We start from the raw sequence: 19,046 nt of genomic DNA, 5'->3' as shown, positions 1-19,046 counted from the left end.
TAAACTGGAGAAGGCTGGTGTCACTGAGATAGTGGATATAATGATGGAGGGTTTTGGAGCAGAAGAAGCTGTCAAGATCACACTGAACATCCTGAGGAAGATGAACCAGAACCAGCTGGCTGAAGAGTTACAGAACAACTACACTGAAGGTAATAAAGGAAAGAATAGAGAACGAGAGGAAGCATAGATTCATAGAAATGTTTATTTAGATTTTTTTTGAAAGAAGATTCTTTATGTTCACTGAAGACACTAAAATAAATTAGACATTAAAATAAATGTTTGTTTTTTTTATTATTATTTTTTGTTACAATATTGTGAAATATGACAATTTAAAATAACTTTTAAAACGTAATCTTTAAAAAATATATATATTTTTCCTATGTTTCCATCACAGGAAAACTTTCACAGCTGAATTTTAAGTGTCATGTGATCCTTCAGAAATTATTCTAATATGCTGATTTAGTTAATAGTTTAATAGTTGTGCTGCTTAATGAAGTGTTGAAACGTGATGTAGAGCCTTTTTCAGCATACTTTGATGAACATAAAGTCTTGTTCTTTTCTCTCTGTTCACAGTGCAGAAATCATCAGAAGCAGCTGAGAAACACACAAGAAAACAAGGTGAATTATGCAGTAGGGAGTTTTTAGAAAACGTTGACTTAGCCTGAAAATTTGAACAAGCACAACTCACAGGTCACTCCCCCTTGCTCTCTGCTGCGCTACAGCTCCTCCCCCATCACAACGGAGCCTGCCGTGATCGCGTAGGCTAATAAGCAAGCAGGGCCACCGATGATGGCGGATAAACAGTTATGCACATTCACTGGTATGGACTAAACATCAACAATATGATTTACTTTGAATATGGCCTGCCCATACTTTGACTACAAACTTGGTCCTCAAAACATTACGTATTTTGCAATACATGTAATGTAACTATATGACGTTGCACTATTTCTATAAGTAATAAATAGCTAGTAAGATAATATAACGGTAACTAATGTTACAGTATGCAAGTAATTATTCTATCGATATGTAATGCTAAATAAGGTTGCTAGTACATTATTTCAGCAACATGACAAGCCAGTGAATTAGTAGGTTTCAATAGTTGCTTTGCACAGTGCGTGACATTTTATCTGTATGTTATGCAGCTAGAGTTTTGACACTGAGTCAAAGGACCACCTGAAATCTACAAGAAACCATGCCATACATAATTTGTCAGGCCTGTTTTGAAATAATCTTAGTTGTGTAGTTCTTAAAAAATGAAACAAATCAAGCAGGGATACTTACTTGTCAACCAGAAATGTGGCTAAGTCTGCACCGGTTTTTAATCCTTTCAGGACACGTAGCTCCCTCCACCTCGGAAAAGCCGCTCCGATATTTACCCTCGTTTTATTTCGGGCTCTATCTAATTCTTTCTTTTTGGCTTTTTTATCATCGTCATCTGTCTTTTTCCGTTTACCCATCTTTATTTTATGAGCAGGTGCCACTTGAGGAATTGGCAGTTTGGATTGTTTGTCCGCCATAGGCAAAGCTGCGGCACACTGGTAATCTTGAATTTGAACGCCTGTACGCGCTGACGCTGTGCATGAGAGGGGTGTGATCAGCGCACACGAGCTTGATTGACACTGCTAAGACACTCCTCCTGGCTCTGATTGGTTGTTTCTTACCGGGAGTGGTGTATTTCTGCAAATGGCAATAGGACCACTGGGAGGAGCCAGAGGAGCTTGATTTTTTCACAGATTATCTGTCTCATATTCTACTGTCAGGACATAATGACAGGTTTAGCAAATATGTAAAAAATACATTTTTACAAAAGTTACCTACTGCAGCTTTAACAGTACTTGTATTTTAATGCATTGTATTCTCAGGGCTTTCATTTTTAGGGTCTGAAATTCAACATGGTTGTATATTTAAGCTCTGAATATCTTGAATTTTTTAAAACATTTCACATACATTTTCATTACTGAAAATTCAATAATCCATATTTGCCTTCCAGACTTCACAAAATATTCAGTCTGTTTAAAAATACAGCCTATTATATTCAACAGGCAATTTTCTGTCCGTTTATTTTGCTTTACAAATTCAGTGGTTCTAATTCAACATTGCACATCTGGGAACTGCAGGAATAGCAGTAGAGCACCGATTCATGATCTCCATCTGCTCTTATTTTCCTCAAAACCTTTTAATTAAGTTTAATTTTCTTGTGTTGTTTTGTTCACACCTTTTCCTGTTTATTTATATTTTCATAACAGATTATTTCTGGCTGCAGGAATTCATGACAACTCAGAAAATGAACATGAAGGAGAAAGTAGAACACATTTTTGAGTGTAAAAAGGAAAAAGAAGCACATCTCAAGGATGTTTTCACTGAACTCTTCATTACGGAGGGGGATCTTAAAGAAGTCAAACAAGAACATGAGATTATGAAGATTGATGAAGCCATTAAACCCCATAAATCACAGAACAGTTCAATCAAATGCAATGATATATTTAGACTGAACAAAAAGAAGAAAAAGATTGTTCTGACCAAAGGCATCGCTGGCATTGGAAAAACGGTCTCAGTGCACAAGTTCATTCTGGACTGGGCAGAAGAAGAAGCCAATCAGGATATAGACTGTGTTTTCCTGCTTCCATTCCGAAAGATTAACTGCATTAAAGACAGAAAGATAAGTCTGCATGAGTTTCTACAGGTATTTTATCCAGAACTGAAGAAACTGGAAACATCAAAGATATGTAAGATATATGAACGTAATCTTGCGTTTATCTTTGATGGACTGGATGAGAGTCGACTGACTTTGGATTTTGACAGTGGAATGGTGACGAGTGTTGAGGAGCGATCATCTGTAGATGAACTGTTCACAAGTCTGGTCAATGGGACTCTGCTTCCATCAGCTCATGTCTGGGTGACATCACGACCTGCAGCAGCCAATCAGATCCCTCCTGAGTATGTAGGGTTGTTCACAGAGGTGCGAGGATTCACTGACCAGCAGAAGGAGGAGTATTTCAGAAAGAGAATCAAAGATGAGACTCAGGCCTCCAGAATGATCTCACACATTAAGAAATCTCCTAGTCTCTACATCATGTGTTACATTCCTGTGTTCTGTTGGATCACAGCCACTGTTCTTCAGGACATTCCTATTGAGAAAAATGCAGAGAACATCAACACAACACTCACTGAAATGTACATCCACTTTCTGCTGATACAGATGAACATGAAGAGCCAGAAGCATGAGAGAAAAACAGAAAGAGAACGTACCAAGCTCTTAGATTCCAATAAAACAATGATTTTGAAATTAGCTAAGCTAGCATTTGAACAGCTGAAGAAGGAAAACATTGTTTTCTATGAGGAAGATCTGAGAGCTTGTAGTATTGATGTGAGTGAAAAAGACTTTGAGTCCACAGGAATGCTCACTGAGATCTTTCAGCAAGAAGCTGGACTTCATGAGATAAAGGTCTTTTGCTTCGTTCATCTGAGTTTTCAAGAGTTCCTCGCTGCAGTGCATGTGTTCCTCTGCTACCTGAACAAGAACATGGACGAGCTGCACTTTTTCTTTAAAGACAGACGAAGAGAGGTCAGGCCTGACCACATCGACAAGCCAGACAAAAATATTGCTTTACATGATTTACTAAAGAAGGCTGTTAGGAAAGCAATGCAAAGTCAGAAAGGACATTTAGACCTATTTTTACGGTTTCTGCTGGGCATTTCACTGGAATCCAATCAGAAACTTCTCAGAGGCCTGTTCACACACACTGAAGACAGCAAAGACAGCATCACAAAAATAACCAAACGCATTAAAGAACAGTTACAAAACTATGAGGACATCTCACCTGAAACTTCAGTCAACCTGTTCTACTGCTTACTGGAGCTCAATGACAATTCATTATATACAGAAATACAAAGATATATAAGATCATATGCAGAAAGACACCTCTCGTCTTCCATGTGCTCATTGATGTCTTATGTACTGCTGATGTCAGAGGAAGTGCTGGATGAGTTCGACCTGATGATGTACAATACTGAACTGGGAGGCCGCAGGAATCTCCTGCCAGCTGTGAGATGCTGCAGAAGAGCCATGTAAGGAACTTGTTGATAGCTGTTTAATCAAAGTTTTTAACTCTGAAAATCAATTTTAACATAAGATGCAGTGTGAAGTATCATGTTTTACTGATTTTTGAGAGTAAAATCTGTATTTACTAAAATTGATTTACTAAACACTGATTTTATAGACATACATTTGAAAGTCATTTTCACTTGAAGGTCACATCAGTTCCAGCATACATGACATTTATAAATTTTTCCATAAAGCTTGAATGTTCACAGAGAACAGGACATAACCTGTCACTGTTACTACAATTACTGTTCCTACAAGATGAAAACACAATAAATGACATGGACAAATATCCTGTTTTTACAGACTCTCTTTATGTTATCTCGATCACACCTGCTGTGAAACTGTGGCTTTGGCCCTGCAGATACCAAACTCACCCCTGATAGAGCTGGACATGAGTCACAATAACCTGCGTCACTCAGCAATGAAGCTGCTCTCTGATGGACTGAAGAGCCCAAACTGTCAGCTAAAGAGATTGAGGTTTGAGATTCATTCAATCCTTACAATACAACACCTCAGTGTTTTAGTCACTAAAAACAGAGTATGACATTCTAAAATGCTTAACATTAAAATCCTTAATGTGCCTTAATGCACAAAGACAGTGATTTTAATATATCAAATTCAGTATACACTGTATTGATGATGCATATACAGGCAAGCAGTTGAATCCAGAATTTGAATACAATTTGCTAAATTGCATATGAATTGTTTTTCTTTATAAGGGTTTCCTATGAGGAAACAATTTACATGAAACTTTGCCCGTTGCATTCATGTTGTTTTCTCATTATGTTCATGCATGAGACATAATGAGATAAACAAAGTGTCATCTCTTTGTTATTAGATAATATGACAGTATTATATCATATATCATACAACAAATTGTGCAAATCAAAATATATAATTTGATTTGCACAATTATTTATTATATATAAATATAAAATTTACAAGTGAGCAAGAGCAAGGAAAGTAGACCAGTGGAGGTTTGACAGTAATCCTCAGGTTCATATCTCCATAAAGTAGTGCCTCTTTCAGTGTTTCCAGTGATAGTGTCTTTGTGGTCTGGGTGAGTAAAGGTGAAAGTCAGCCGAGCAGACAGTGTTCAGTCTGTGTGGAGGTCTGCTGGCAGAGAGTCCATAACACCAACGTCCTGTTAATCACTCTCTGGCAAAGAAACACAAGCACAAGTATTAGTTTCATTTGACAGAAGAATCTCTACCTCCACAGGTAGTGTGTTTATATCCCTGTCTTGCAGATTTACTGAATGCCATTAGCTGGGCTTGGTGATTGCTCCCCAGCTGGTTTGTGTGTGTTGACCTTTTTTATCCATTGTGGGTCCTGTTGATAGAAGTGAGAACTGTTAATGGGGCAGGGGGTGGGAATGACCCTTACCAGACCTGACCAGCCAAAGAACATCTGGGACAAACCATCTGAATTTCCGTTGGAGACCCTAGCCTGATGTTTCACCACAAAATGGAAATCCTGAAGGGCTAGGAACCACCTGGTGTCCTTTGCCTCACCAGCGTAAAGAATCTCCCTAAAAGGTAGTAGCGCAACTCCATGACTGCCCATTTTATGGCAAGGGCTTCCTTCTCGACCACGGCATACTGTGTTTCCAGTGGGGTGAGCTTCCTTCTAATGTATGTCACCGGATGTTCTTCCCCCCTGACGGTTTGTTAGAAGACTGCTCCCAGGCCGGTGTCTGAGGCATCTGTCTGGAGGGTAAAGGGCCAGGAAAAATCAGGGGCATGTAGAACCAGGGACGAAGTGAGGGCAGCTTTCAGATGCTGGAACGCCTCTTCGCCCACAGGGCTCCACTGTATTTTGTCTGGTTGGCCCTTCTTGGACAGGTCTGTAAGGAGACAAGCCAAAAAGGAAAAACAGAATGAAACTTTGGCAGTAGCCCGCTAAGCCCAGGAAAACCTGTACCTGCTTCTTTGTGGTTGGCCGGGGACAGTCCAGTATAGCTGCCACTTTCTCGTTTTGGGGAAGGATAAGGCATTGGCCTATGCGGTAGCCCAGGTAGCATGTTTCATCAATGGCACTTGTGGGGATTAGCGGTTAGTCCAGCCCTAGTAATCCAGACAGCACTTCACGTAACCTGGTTAAATGGTCCTCCCACCTCTCCGAGTGGACCACCATATCATCAATATAGACGGCGGTGTACTTCTGGTGGGGCCGCAGGACAATATCCATTAGCCATTGGAAGGTGGCTGGAGCCCCATGCCGGCCTAAAGGAAGGACCCAGTAATGCCAGTAGCCTGAGGGCATGCTGAAGGCTGTTTTCGGTGTGTCCTGGGGACACACAGGTACTTGCCAATAGCCCTTGGTAAGATCCAGGGTGGAGATGTAACGTGCCCTTCCCAGCCTCTCGATGAGCTTGTCCACTCTGGGCATGGGGTAGCTGTTGAACTGCGAGACTTCGTTTAGCTTCCTGAAATCATTACAAAAATGGAAAGTGTCTTCAACGGTTTTAAAACACTCGACAAGCCGTCAGTCTGGGCGAGGTCACAGAGGTCTGAAGATGTTTTCCCTTCAAAAGACGGCATAGATCAGCCATGACCCAGGAGACGAAGGGCGTGCCCTGGTCTGTGAGTATCTCTGTAGGGGTCCCTACCCAGCAGCACACATTACGGGTGAATGGCACCTCAGTGAATGGAAGCGGGATCAGAGGGACTGGTTTCTTTGGAGTGGTTCTCTGACAGGCCTTGCAGGCTTGGCAAAAGCAACGAACATCCATATTCATACCCGGCCAGTGGAATCATTCCTGGAGACGTAGGAGGGTATTTTATGTGTCTAGATGTCCAGCCATATGATGAGAATGGGCTAATGTCATCACCAGGTCTGTCTTTCCTTTTGGCAGAACCATCAATTCCTTTTCTTCACCCCGCCTGATCGCCACACAGTACAACAAGCCATTTTTTTATTACAAACTGCGGGGAGGGGTGAAGAGGGGGTAGGCGTTCATTTCCATCCACTATTCTGACCTGGTTTCAGCAGTGCTTTAGGCAGTCATACCTCCCACTGATCCCTACCGAGGTATCCTCCAAACGTAACCTGACATAACCTGCTGAAAGAGATCAGAGTAGACATCAACATTAATACTGGCTGACTCACTCGCTCTCTCACTCTCTGAAGCAAGGTAAGCCTGACGACTGCATCTTCCTTTCGGTCTGGCTGTTTTTTTCCGGCAGTTGGGCTACTCTGTTTGGCGCAGGAGTTGGTCTAACCCAAGCCAGTCTCTCCCCAAGGGCAAGGGCACTGGCAGGTCAGGGAAAACGCCAACTTCCACTGACCAGGTTCCTGGGGCAGCAGAGATCGATACTGTTTGCATGGGAATATACCTGGTGTCCCCATGAATGCAGGTGATTGGGAGAAGAGACCGGCCCAACTTGGTTGCCTCTGAAAGCTCCACTGCCTCCACGAGTTCAGCCAGTGTGGTGGGGTTGGTTAGTCCCACTGCTTGTCGGCGAGGGTGGGGAAGGGACCGCAACAGCCGATTCACCGTAACTCTTTCTACTACCTCTGCAGCTGTAGCTTGGTCGGGCAGCAACCAATGCTTAAGTTGAACAAGCTGTGTGGCTTGAATGTGCATGGGGACACAAGGCTCAAAAGTCCATTTATGCACTTTCTGTGTGGCACAGACTGAAGACAGCCCCACACAGCATCATGCGTTGCCGAACTAAATTGTGGGTTGCTTTACTCGCGTTGCTCTTGGCAGAAGTTATGTTCGAGATGCATCGGCACTGCACAGACCAATCAGCGTATGCACCATTACAGTTTCTTCTGAACCAAAACAATGAGCTTATGCTGCGCTCACGCCATAACTACCGTAATTAAGAGATGGCAACTCATGACGTTATACTAGGAGTGGTCTTTGACTCGAATTTATGTGTTTAAGAATTGCCAGGATTGGCATTGCCTGGAAAAATCCCATCTATTCCCGTGAATTTATCTTTCAATGTATTTTCTTTTTCAAAATTAAAAAAACGTCTCTAATAATAATAATAATTACATTTATATAGCACTTTTCTTGGCATTCAAAGCACTTTACATATGAAAGGGGGAATCTCCTCAACCACCACCAATGGGTACTCAAAGCGCTTTATATATGGAAGGGGCAATCTCCTCAACCACCACCAATGTGCAGCATCCACCTGGATGGTGAGATGGCAACCATATTGCGCCTGAATGCTCACCACACACCAGCTTGTTTGTGGAGAGGAGACAGAGTAAAAGTAAAAAGTTAACTCTTAATTTATGTAGGGTTATGTTTCTGACAGATTGAGAGATATTGATCTTTCATCAGGGTCTTAACTGCATTTCCTTATTTAATTAATTTCTTTAATTAAATTTAAGTTCATTAAAAAAGAAGATATTTAAGATATTTGGCCAAATGATTTCTAAAAAAAAAATTTAATTCATAATTTCTACAGTATTTCTAGTGTTAGAAACTGCCTTTATGATTCCTATATCATAGAAGTGTTGAATTCAGATGGGTCGAATGCCTCTCGTGTTTATCACTGGTTAGAGCGGCCGGCTCAAGCAAGTTCATCATCACTGTGCTGGAGGCCTGTCTCTCTCTGCTCTCATGCTGCAGCTGCATGGTTTATTCACTGTTTGTCACACATTTGGAGTATGGTTGTTGTGAATACCAGTGCTTAATATGGTGGAATTATGGGCCTATTGGAGAGTTCCCGTTGCTTATAATAAGAGGACATGTAAACACTGCAGTGCACTCATACTCTGAGCTCACCCACTGCACACTGACTACATGCTGCTTCTCTGCACTCTCTTTTCACAATGAAACCAATGAAAATTTTTAAAAAATCAGGTGAACTATTAACAAGAGGTTGTTTGTCGGTGTAAAAAATATTTGGCTTTAAAATGCAGTGAAGTAAAAGTTTCAACAAATTAAAATACTCAAATTAAAAATTCTAAAAAAAGCTTTTAATATACTGTAACTTAGGCCCAATCCCAATTCTATTTTACACCCCTTCCCCTTCCCCTTCCCCCTTCCCCTTGCCCCTTGAAACAGAGTGTCAAAGGGTAGGGCTGAAAATATTCCCCTAAGAAATGGGACACCACTACTAGACCGTTACACGTCATCATAAGTCATCGCTAGCTCCTACGTCATAGATGCACCGATGTTTATCACACACTTCTAAGATGCCATCGATAGCTGTAGTGATCTCTGTTGCTTGGGCGACAGCTATTTTTACTATTAGTGCACATATCTCACAGTAATCAGGCACAAGCAACATAAACGTTTAACAGATGACTCACTCCCAAAGTTGTTTTGCTGTGTATTTCGATTTCAAGAAACGCTGCTCGTTTTCTGCACGAAAACGTATGAGCTTGCGTGTTTCCTCAGGAGTCCCTACATACAATACTGATGAATAAGCACGCAAACTGAATGCACTTTTTGTTTATATCATGTAACGTACACGTATTTATGGACGTAACCACAACAAAACAATACATTAATCAGGCATGCGGCAAAAAGACAAGTTAGCTGCCACCGGATTTGAATTTATGTTGTCAAATCAACGCGGGTTTCAATAAAATAAAAAAATATGTTGTGGAACTATCATAAAGTAAAAAACATTAGCGAACTTTTTTCATAGCGATTTTAACAAATCTTTTTTCGGAGAACATAACCGTATATACATGAACACAAGATTAAAGGCAACATAAAACAAGTGATTATTTATTACTAAAATACTGTTTACCGTAAGAAAATACTTACATTTATGGGTCTCTCTGCTCGCTCGGTCGGCCATGTTGGAAATTTATCATACCCCTTCGTCTGAAGTGTGGTCCAGAAAAATCTTCGTTTGAAGGGCTACCTGGCCCTTCCCCCTACCCCTTCCCCTCCAACCAAATGAGAATTGGGACACCCCTACCCCTTCACGTGAACGCACGAAACAAATTGGAAGGGGAAAGGGGAAGGGGTAAGGGGTAGAATTGGGATTGGGCCAAAGTATTTGTACTTCGTTACTTTACATACCATTAATGGATGTGTAATTGTTTAGTTTTTTATTATTCTGTTCAGATTGGAAGGCTGTAATCTCATGGACCAGTGCTGTGAAACTGTGGCATCATTTCTACTATCATCAAACTCCCGTCTGATAGAGTTGGACATGAGTCTCAATTACCTGCAGGACTCAGGAGTGAAACTGCTCTCTGATGGACTGAAGAGCACAAATTGTCAGCTGGAGATACTGAGGTTTGAGATTCATTCTTTCATATATTTTTTTAAAATCCAGGAATATTATAATAATATTTTTGTATATGTATAACAGTCACTCTCTCCAAAAGGAAAGAATAATAGTGTGCAGAAACCAATGTGTCGAGTGTCAACAACACAGTTTAAGTCACCGCTGATGCAGCATTTCATTTACTCAGAACCTCAAACCCAAACTTACATGAACACGTCTGTTTCCTTCAGAAAAATCAAATCTATGTGCCTATGATCCTCAGTATCTGGTAGATGGCTGTATAGATCTGCTCAGAACCATATTCTCCTTTCAGCAGAACTTATAGTTTCTGAAATGAGAGATTTAACTCTTATCATTATATTTAAGTTTATATTAAATGAATGTGTAATTATTCAACAAGCATTTTTGTGAGTTCTGATGTCACAGTCTCAGTCATCTTCATTGTTTCTGTGTGTGTTTGTAGACTATGGGGCTGTAAGGTGACAGATATAGGCTGTGGTTATCTGGCTTCAGCTCTGCGTTCAAACCCCTCTTACCTGAGAGAGCTGGATCTGAGCTACAATAACCTGGGAGGATCAGGACTCAAGATGCTCTCTGATCTACTGAATGATCCAAACTGTGCACTGAACAAACTGGATACTAAACGGTAAGATTTATCTCATCCTGTGAATGTTTGTTATTGTATTTCGTTCTTACCATCTACAAGTGTATAGTGGAGTGAAATGTGGAAAGGGTCTGTAGTAGAGCTGCATGGAGGAAAAGATTACTGATTTACTTTGTTACAATATCAATCTCAATGAGTAGACCTTCTTAAAAAGATAGTTCACCCAAACATTTAAAATCTGTCATTATTTACTCACCCTCACGTCATTCCAATCCTGTATGCCTTTCTTTATTCTGTGGAGCACAAAAGAAGACATTTTCTTTTCACTTATTTTAAGAGATGTCTCAGTGTTTTTTCCTTACATTGGAAGTCAGTGGTCACCAAAATTTCAAAGTATCATCTTTTGTGTTCAGCAGAAGAAATCCACACAGGTTTGGAAACACATGAGAGTGAGTAAAATGATGACAGAGCTTACATTTTGTGTAAACTGTCCCTTTGAGAATGGGCAGGTTTTATTTGGTTCAGAATCAATGGATTTCTTCTTTGGTAAGAATATAACCATGTTGAGCTTGGACTGACAGGTTTGTCATATTTCCTCTTCCACATGATCTACTGTACAGGCATTTTTACATGGCATTTTTAATATTTTTAAACCAAAATACTCCTATTCAATTGAGGCTCTTCCATGTTTTGACACTGGATCTTCTTCTGCAGCTTCATTGTCTTCACCATCAAGGGATCATTTTGACAAGCTAACACACGTTTGAGTTCTTTCACACACGGTTCTTTCATCTGTCTTCACTATTTCTTATAAACAAGCATTAGACAGGCGTCTTTGACCATTGTAATCCTCGCAGTTTTTTCACTCTTGCTCATGTGATATTGCTTAGTTAGCTTTATCTACAAAACTCAGAATTCTGGTGTGACTTTATATACTATAATTAAACATTTATAATTTATTATAATTAATATCCTCACTAAGTAAGTCTGTGTTTTTATAGTGTATATCATGGAATATGACACATGTATCTGTGGTTAATGTTGTTTTGTTCTCTCTTCTTGTCTTCAGATGGTTTTAATCTCACACTGGATCTAAACACAGCAGACACTCGTCTCATTCTCTCTGAGGAGAACAGAAATATGACACTCGTGTTTGAGGATCAGCCGTATCCTGATCATCCAGAGAGATTTGATGAGTTTCGTCAGGTTCTGTGTAGAGAGAGTCTGACTGGATGCTGTTACTGGGAGGCTGAATGGAGTCACATATAAAGGAATTAGCAGGAAAGGAAGGTTACGTTATTCTGATATGTTATTTGCATAGCAGAGCATTGCAGAGCTTCCGTGTTTATGCCCGAACGCAGGCTCAGTATTGGCCGGACCTTGCGTCAGCATTACACGCATGCCTTGTGGTGCTCACGTGACCAGAGCCAGCAAATACTGAGTCCGTGTTCGGACATAAACACGGAGGCTCTGCAACGCTCTGCAATGCAAATAATGCATCAGATTAACAGGGGCAGACAAATTAGTTGAATAAAGTCGTTATTTTTGTTTTGTTTTTGTGCACAAAAACTATTCTTGTCGCCTCATAACATTTAGGTTGAACCACTGCAGACACGTTAAATGTTTTATCAATGTCATTAATACCCTTGTGGACTTCAAAAGATGCAGTGGCATTGCTGCGTATGTGTGGATCAGATACCCTCGGATTTCATCAAAAATATCTTAATTTGTGTTCTGAGGACAAACGAAGGTCTTACGAGTTTGGGATGACATGAGGGTGAGTACTTAAACCTAATGACAGAAATTTCATTTTTGGGTGAACCCTTTAAAATTAAGATGCTGAACACAAGAATAAAACTTTGCCAATGGGGAAGAAAAATAATCTGGTTTTCCCTTTGAATTAAGTTTTTTCTGACCTCCACTGGCTGATATTTTCTTCAGATGCTTTAAGCTAAATGCGATCGACAAAAACGTTTATATTTATGATTTGATGTCAAACCTGTTTTTTTCAGCTCACTGTTGTTCACACTCTATAAGTCAAACAAAACTGCGAATGTCACGAGCCATGGCAGGCCACCAGAATCGTTGCTTAACCAAAAACCTGGTACGATTAACCCCTGGATGACAAGCTACGTTGGAACAGTGACCCCATTTGATAACGCAGGACCTCAACTTCTGCGGCACAAATAAACGATTCGGTGGGCATTCGGGCGGAGGCGTTACCCCTTCTAAGGCCACCAAGACCTTCGATTCGACCTCCCATGTAAGAGTGGAGACCACTAATGTCTCAGGAAGAATACACTCGGGAGTAGACAGGCGTTCGGAAGGGTCAAAAATGCGAGATAAAGAATCGGGCTTGATGTTCTTGAAGCCCGGGCGGTACGAGAAAGAAAAATCAAATCGTCCGAAAAAAAGTGCCCACCGAGCCTGCCTGGAGTTAAGTCTTTTAGCTGATCGGATATACTCTAAGTTCTTGTGATCCGTCCAAACGATAAAAGGTACCCCGAACCTTCCAACCAATGTCGCCACTCCTCCAATGCTAATTTGACTGCCAACAACTCTCTGTTACCAATGTCGTAATTGCGTTCGGCGGGAGACAAACGATGAGAAAAATATGCGCAAGGGTGCATCTTATCGTCTGTGGGAGAACGCTGAGATAACACTGCACCTACCCCCACCTCTGACGCGTCGACCTCCACCACGAACTGACGTGAGGAATCAGGGGCAATGAGAATGGGAGCCGAAACGAAGCGACTCTTCAGTTTGGTAAATGCAGCCTCCGCTGCATCGGACACCTGAACGTCATTCTGGGGGAGGTCAAGTGGTCAGAGGCGTGGCTAGTTGGCTGAAATTGCGAATAAACCGCCGGTAAAAATTGGCGAACCCCAGAAACCTCTGTAGGGCCTTACGGGAATCTGGACTTGGCCAATCCACCACAGCCTTAACCTTGTCAGGATCCATGCGCACTCCTCAGACGAGACGATGTACCCTAGGAAAGAAACAGACTGTGCATGAAATCGCATTTCTCCGCCTTGACAAAAAGCCCATTCTCTAACAGACGTTGAAGCACTCGTCTGACGTGTTGCACATGTTCCTGGAGAGATGAAGAAAAAATCAATATGTCATCCAGGTAGACATAAATGAACTGGTCGACCATATCTCTCAACACGTCATTGACGAGTGCCTGGAAGACCGCCGGGGAATTGGACAGCCCGAAGGGCATGACCAAGTATTCAAAGTGCCCCCTAGGGGTGTTAAAAGCGGTCTTCCATTCATCCCCCTTCCTGATGCGAACCAAATGATATGCGTTTCTTAAGTCCAATTTAGTGAAAATGGATGCTCCTTGCAACCTCTCAAAGGCTGAAGACATCAACGGCAAAGGATAAGTATTCTTTACCGTGATGTTATTCAGCCCTCGGTAATCAATACAAGGTCGCAAGGAACCATCCTTCTTACCACAAAAATTAACCCCGCCCCGCTGGAGAGAGGAAGGACGGATGAACCCCGCTGCCAGAGAATCAGAAATATATTTCTCCATGGCCTCCTCTCGGGAGCGGACAGAGAGTATAATTTGCCTTTAGGCGGAGACTTACCGGCACTAAATCTATAGCACAGTCGTAGGGACGGTGCGGAGGAAGAGAAGCAGCACGGGACTTACTGAACACTTCCTTCGATCCAAGTACTCGCGGGCACGTTTGACAAATCCACGCCTCTTCCTGTAACACAGAAGCAGACACAGTGGAACAAGCAGACAAAAGACAAGACCTGTGACAATGAGTGCTCCACTCCGTGATGGGTGCTGCTGCCAGTCGACTTGGGGTTGTGTTCAGTGAGCCAGGGGTGTCCGAGTACAATGGGTGCCAGTGGGAGTCCATGAGAAGAAACTGGATGCTTTCGGTGTGGTTGCCAGACGTGATGAGAGTAATGGAATCGGTAGACTGAGAAATGTTGGGGAGCCGTTGTCCGTTTGAGTGCGTTGACTGTGATCTGCTGGTTGAGTAGAATGGTGGGTAAGTTGTTGTTGCGTGCAAAGCTGGTGTCCATGAAGTTCCCCTCAGCCCCAGAGTCTAGCAGTGTCTGGCAGGTGAGGTTGTGTGTGGCCCATCTCAGTCTTACCGGAAGGAGAGTGGATGGTGAGGACTTCTCGGCGGAGATCCCACCCGATAGTAGCCTCTTCATTACTACCGGGCTTGGTCTTTTACCGGACATGACCGTAGGAAGTGGCCGTTCCGCCGCAGTACAAACATAATCCCTGGGATCTCCGCCTTTCTCTCTCCCCCGGGAAAGCCGAGCTCTCCCTACCTGCATGGGTTCAGGATCGGATGAAGGGCCGACCGTGTCCGCTGAGCTGGCCGACCGACCCTCCGCTCCACGGGAAACAGGACTGGGAAGAGCAAGACGCTCCAGCCGCTGGAGGCGAGCATCCACTCGTAAGGCGAGATCGATGAGTCCATTGAGGGTTTGAGGAAGGTCCAACACGTAGATCTCTCTGTGGACACGGTCGCCAACCCATGCAGGAATACATCCCACTGCGCCTCCTCGTTCCATCGGCACTCCGCCGCCAGGGTGCGGAACTCAATAGAGTATTCGGCGACCGTGCGATTTCCTTGTCTGAGCTCAGTGAGTTGTCGAGCGGCGTCCTTGCCCGCCACCGCACGGTCAAACACCCTCTTCATCTCGGCGGCGAGTGCCTGGAACGAGGCGCAGCACGGGTCCTGGTTCTCCCACACCGCCATTCCCCACAAAGCAGCCTGACCAGTCAAAAGCGTCAGTACGAACGCCACCTTGGATTCTTCTCTTTCAAATGTGCGTGGCTGCAACGAGAAATGCATGGAACATCTGGTCAAGAAGGCTCTGCAAAAGTTCGGCTCACCAGCGTAGGTTTGAGGAACCGGGAGGCGTGGCTCCGGCTGGTCCATTCGCTCCAGAGGTGTGGGGGAATCGGCGGCGTGGGCGGCGCAGTGGGAGCGCGAAGTTCTTGAAGCTGCTGGGAGAGCTCGGACACCTGCGCCACCAGCGCTTGAACAGCGCGTCCGGTTGAAGAGATACTCTCCTGTTGTTGATCCATACGAGAAATGCTGTGATTGATGAACTCCGTCAACGCTGCTGAACTTGCTGCATCCATAGTTGGTCAGATCGTTCTGTCACAGAAAGAATGACAGATGCAATTGCAAGTTAATCTCTTTATTAGAGCTTCACACCAGAGTTAGTCAGCAAACGAGAAAAGACAGTAGCAGGAGAGTGGTGACGCAGGGACTTCGATGGGCAGCTGGAATCCTGTGGTGAGGTGAGATGGTGTCGTGAGCCCGTGAGTCCGTGAGTGCAATCCAAAGAGAGAGTCCGACGAAGAACAGGAAACAGGAAACAATGACGAGGTAATCCACTCTGGGGAACAAACATACACGAGAGAGCACAGGACACAACACCAGGACTCCAAACAACGATCTGACAAACACGAGACGAAAGACAAGGCGTTAAATAGGCAGATGATAATTGCACACAGCTGCCGCTGATCAACAATCAGCGGCGACGCCCACACGAAACAATCAACCAGACACACCCACACAAACACACAGACACCAGAATGAGACAGCGGATTGATCAACCGTGACAACATTAACTAATACTGAACTGCATTTCTACAGCATTCTTTAATCTTTGTTAATGTTCATTTCAATATTTACTAATACATTATTAAAATCAATAGTCGTTAACATTATTTAATGTTAAACTAACATGAACAATATTAACAGCTGTATTTTTATCACCTAACATTAACAAAGATGAACAAATACAGTAACAAATGTATTGTTCATGGTTAGTTCATGTTAATACATTAACTAATGTTAACAAATCAACCTTATTGAAAAGTGTTACCACAAATTCAAAACAAATAAGATGCTAGAACAAACATGTAATATCTAGACAGGTGAAACAGAATATTTTTGTAAATGGGATTCATATAGACTTCACTTGTTTCTTTTAAAAATGATTGAGTGACAGATAGTTTTAACAGTAATTTGTTGCCACCTAGTGGCATAATGCAATCGATACAGTCGTTGTTTAAAGTATTTTCAAAAGGTGATTTATTCTGTTTGACTGGTAACATAGACATCATCGTTTATCTGAATAATAAACTTTTTTAATACTTATATTAAAAAATATATATAAGTGATATATAAGACATTTTTGGGTTATATTCTGTGGAATATTTGTAACAGAAATAATTATACTGTGTGTTTGAAAAGATTGTTTTGTTCATTGCTATAATATTAATGAGGTGAGACATCTCTATTAAAGGATACACTCCTCACACTTCCTTCTGGATAAGAACCAGTTCTCAGTTTCCAATCCTATTATCACTTCCCTCCATTCTGCTTCACTGGGCTGAAAAAATACACACTTTTTGCCCAAAAGACATATCATTTCATACAGTTGTGTGACCACAATGATATTGAGACAAATTTGCTATCGCGATACCACATTATTGATAAGATCGTTACATCCCTACCTTTCAACAAAACTTATAGTTTCTGAAATGAGAGATTTAACTCTTATCAGTTTATATTAAATGGATGTGTGATTATTCAACATATTTAGAAGTGTTTGTTGTGAGTTCTGATGTCACAGATATCTTCATTGTTTCTGTGTGTGTTTGTAGATTATCTGACTGTAAGGTGACAGATGAAGGCTGTGGTTATCTGGCTTCAGCTCTGCGTTCAAACCCCTTACACCTGAGAAAGCTGGATCTGAGAGGCAATCACTTGATAGGATCAGCAGTCAAGATCATCTCTGATCTACTGAATGATCCAAATTGTGCACTGAAGGAACTCATGTATGTTGCACAGTAAGATTAATCTCATCCTGTGAATGTTTATTGTTGTATTTTAGTCTTATTATCTACAAGTATACAGCTGCATGGAGAAAAGTATTACTTATTTACTTTGTTACAATATCTATCTCAAGGAGTAGGCCTTCTTAAAACCCAAACATTAAACATCTGTAATTATTTACTCACCCTCACGTCATCCAAACCTATATATATTCGATCTCAGATGATTGGTCATTGTGTAAAACTCAGCTAGTCAGTTTTGTGTCACTAGAGGTCAGTGTTTTACAATAAATGACATGAAGACACTGCGCTTGTGCCATCATGGTGAGTTCAAGACAAGTCCTCCTCGGAAGTTCGTATTTACGAGTTGGGAAGTTATGTTTATGATGTCAGATGGGTTCAAGGTATACCTTCTCTTAATTAACTACACAAAAATTTTTTTTAAAATACTTGTTAAATGTTTTTGCTTTTTTATGTTTTTGATTAATTTATGAAGCCACTGTAAACTTTATCGTTATTGTTGTATTGCAATGCTATTATATTTTGAGCAGGAAATTAGCTTATTTTGTTGTATACCTACAGTATAGAGTATTGAAGTATTCGGCCATTTCTCACCGGGACTTAAAGAAAGTCCAGAGCTTCCCACTCATATTAACGATTTTGTGGTGCATTTATGTGCATTCAACTCGTAAATATTATTAACTCGTAAATTAAGCCTGCATACAGTACTTTTTCTTTTACTTTGTCTACATTATGAAATGACACTTTTTTTGCTGAAATAACTAGATTTTGTTGTAATGTACTTAAAGATTCTGAAAGATTATTATGCTGCTTGAGGAAAATGCCATATTAATTGATTCATTTTCAATATAAACTGGTTACATGATGTGAATTTTTATGATTGTTATGCAACTAAACTCTTAGGTTCTTGTGGTTTTTGGTTGTCTGTGGACTGTGATTCATGTTCTACAATGCAAATTAAACCAAGGTAAAAACTCTGCAGTTCAGAATGTGTGAAAACAATCTAGTGTGCTTCAGAAACTCGTTCCTACAGTTCAATACTGCAGACCCCATCAGAAACAACATCAGCCGCTCGTGGCTCTGCGCAGGTGAGCAAAGATTACAGCACAGGTGCTGCTTTATTTACTGCTACACAAGAAATATTTGTTGCTTAGCAGTTGTTTTTTCACTTTCAATAACACAAATAAGAGAAAAACTGGGGCACTTTCTGAGCTTTTTCTTTTCTCCTTTCTGTCTCTGTTGTTATTTCTCGAGGGTCTCGAGTGG

General features: G+C 41.6%; 1 protein-coding gene across 1 annotated transcript; it reads left to right on the top strand.

The window, feature by feature from the left end:
* Positions 1-2,292: 2,292 nt before the first annotated feature.
* Positions 2,293-12,006, top strand: LOC125247052 (NACHT, LRR and PYD domains-containing protein 12-like). The gene is made up of 5 exons (XM_048158214.1): positions 2,293-4,071; positions 4,412-4,585; positions 10,158-10,331; positions 10,787-10,969; positions 11,997-12,006. The coding sequence occupies exons 1-5, from the start codon at positions 2,294-2,296 to the stop codon at positions 12,004-12,006; spliced, it is 2,319 nt and encodes a 772-aa protein (XP_048014171.1). The 5' UTR covers position 2,293.
* Positions 12,007-19,046: the final 7,040 nt, after the last annotated feature.

Source organism: Megalobrama amblycephala, linkage group LG15 (assembly GCF_018812025.1).
Source record: "Megalobrama amblycephala isolate DHTTF-2021 linkage group LG15, ASM1881202v1, whole genome shotgun sequence".
NCBI classification, from domain to species: domain Eukaryota; kingdom Metazoa; phylum Chordata; class Actinopteri; order Cypriniformes; family Xenocyprididae; genus Megalobrama; species Megalobrama amblycephala.
This window is presented reverse-complemented; position numbering and strand designations above follow the sequence as displayed.